The sequence below is a fragment of the Myotis brandtii genome, unplaced genomic scaffold, assembly GCF_000412655.1.
Source record: "Myotis brandtii unplaced genomic scaffold, ASM41265v1 scaffold446, whole genome shotgun sequence".
NCBI classification, from domain to species: domain Eukaryota; kingdom Metazoa; phylum Chordata; class Mammalia; order Chiroptera; family Vespertilionidae; genus Myotis; species Myotis brandtii.
The window spans coordinates 1,260,736-1,263,085 of NW_005367057.1; the positions used below are offsets into that span (position 1 = coordinate 1,260,736).

Consider the following 2,350-nt stretch of genomic DNA (forward strand, 5'->3'; position numbering starts at 1 on the left):
ACCAGGGGGCAGATGCTCAATGCAGGAGCTGCCCCCTGGTGGTCAGTGCGCTCCCACAGGGGAAGCTCTGCTCAGTCACAAGCCAGGATTGCCCTAGGAACTATATCGGTGGTGGTGGGAGCCTCTCCCGCCTCCTCAGCAGTGCTAAGGATGTCCGACTGCAGCTTAGGCCTGTATTTGATGTAGTCCCATTTGTTTATTTTCTCCTTAATTTCCATTGCCCTAGGAACTATATTGGTGGTGGTGGGAGCCTCTCCCGCCTCCTCAGCAGTGCTAAGGATGTCCGACTGCAGCTTAGGCCTGCTCCCCGCTGGCAAGTGGACATCCCCCAAGGGCTCCCGGGCTGCCAGAGGGATGTCTGATTGCCAGCTTAGGCCCAATCCCCCAGGGAGCGGGCCTAAGCCAGCAGGTGGTCATCCCCTGAGGGGTCCCAGATTGCAAGAGGTCACAGACTGGGCTGAGGGTCCCCCCAACACCCCCGATTGCACCGGGCCTCTAGTATGTATATATAGTGAAATAATCACCATAGCAATTCTAGTTAACATACCACAAATGTTATCATTTTTTTCTTATAATGAGAACTTTTAAGATCTACTCTCTTGTCAATTTTCAAATACATAATACAATGCTATTCACTATGTCATAGTGCTGTACATTACATCTCCATGACATATTTTATTTTTTCACCTTCTGTCACCATATACTTGGCCCCCTTTACCCTTTACTACCCGTAACTAGAAGCTTGTACTTTTTGACCACCTTTACCTATTTTTGTCCCCCTCCCACCACCTCTGGCAACCACCAATCTGTTCTCTGTATTTATAAATTTTGTTTTGGTTTGGTTTTTTGATTCCACATATAAAAGAGAGCATACAGTATTTCTATTTCTCTCTGACCTATTTCACTTAGCATAATTCCCTGAAGGTGCATCCATGTTGTCACAATGGTGTGATTTCCCTCTTTTTAAAGACTGAATAACATTTTAACGATTCAATAATATTTTATTTTTTTCCATTGAGTTGTATGCCACTGCTTTATCAACTTAAGTTTATGTAACATTCTAAATCCTTTGTTGCCATTTCAACAATCTTTACAGGATCTTCACCTCGAGGAGTAGATTCCATCTCAAGAAACCACTTTATTTGCTTGTTCATAAGAAGCAACTCCGCACCCATTAAAGGTTTATCATGAAATTCCTAGCAATTAATTTTTTAACGTAGCAACTCAGTCACATCTTCAGATCCACTTCTAATTCTAGTTATGGTGTTATTTCTACCACATCTGAAGTTACTTCCTCTACTGGTCTAACCTCTTGAAGTCACCTAACAGGGTGGAAATCAACTCCTTCCGAATTCCTGTTACTGTTGATATTTGACCCCTTCCCATGAATGATGAATGTTCTTAATGACATCTAGAATGGTGAATCCTTTCAAGAAGGTTTTCAATTTACTTTGCCCAGATCCTTCAGAGAGATCACTATTTATAGCAGCTACAACATTACAAAATGTATTTCTTATATAATAAACCTTGAGAGTAGAAATTACTCCTTGATCCATGGGCTGCAGAATGGGTGCTGTGTTAGCAGTTATGAAACATTAATCTTTTGGACATCAAGTAAGAGCCCTTGGGTAAGCAAGTTAATTGTCAACGAGCACTAATATTTTGGGGGAAAAAAGTTTTTCTGAGCAGTGGGTCTCAACAGTGGGCTTAAAATATTCAGTAAACCATGCTGTAAACAGCTGTGCTGTCATTTGGGCTTTGTTGCTCATTTATAGAGCACAGGCAGGGTGGCTGAAGCATAATTCTTAAGGGTCCTAGGATTTTTGGAATGGTAAATGAGCACTGGCTTTAATGTAAAGTCAGTAGCTACATTAGCCCCTAACAAGACAGTCAGCCTGTCCTTCAAGCTTTGAAGCCAAGCATTGACTTCTCCTTTTTAGCTGGTACGTTTATGGCATCTTCTTCCAATATGAGGCTGTTTCTCTACATTGAAAATCTATTGTTTCATGTAGCCACCTTCATATTTATCTCAACTAGATCTTCCGGATAAAGTGCTGTGGCTTCTACATCCGTACTGTTCCTTCACCTTGCACTTTTGTGTTATAGAGATGGCTTCTTTTCTTAATCTCATAATCACCCTCTGCTAACTTCAAACTTTTCTTCTGCAGCTTCCTCTCTCTCAGCCTTCGGAGAATTGAAAAGAGTTAGGCCTTGTTCTGGATTGGGCTTTTGGCTTACGGGAATGTTGTGGCTGGTTTGGTCTTCTACCCAGACCACGAAAGCTTTCTCCATCTCAGCAATAAGGCTGTTCCACTTTCTTATCATTCATGTGTTCACTGGAGTAGCACTT

General features: G+C 42.2%; 1 protein-coding gene across 1 annotated transcript in view; it reads right to left on the reverse strand.

Moving 5' to 3' along the window:
* Positions 1 to 2,292, reverse strand: part of COL24A1 (collagen, type XXIV, alpha 1) — a 197,112-nt gene extending 194,820 nt beyond the window's left edge. The window contains exons 1-2 of the mRNA XM_005874588.2: positions 2,239 to 2,292; positions 1,095 to 1,196 (exon numbers count right to left, since the gene is read on the reverse strand). Of these exons, the coding sequence (XP_005874650.2) occupies positions 1,095 to 1,196; positions 2,239 to 2,292 (156 nt within the window). The remainder of the gene's footprint in view (positions 1 to 1,094; positions 1,197 to 2,238) is intronic.
* Positions 2,293 to 2,350: the final 58 nt, after the last annotated feature.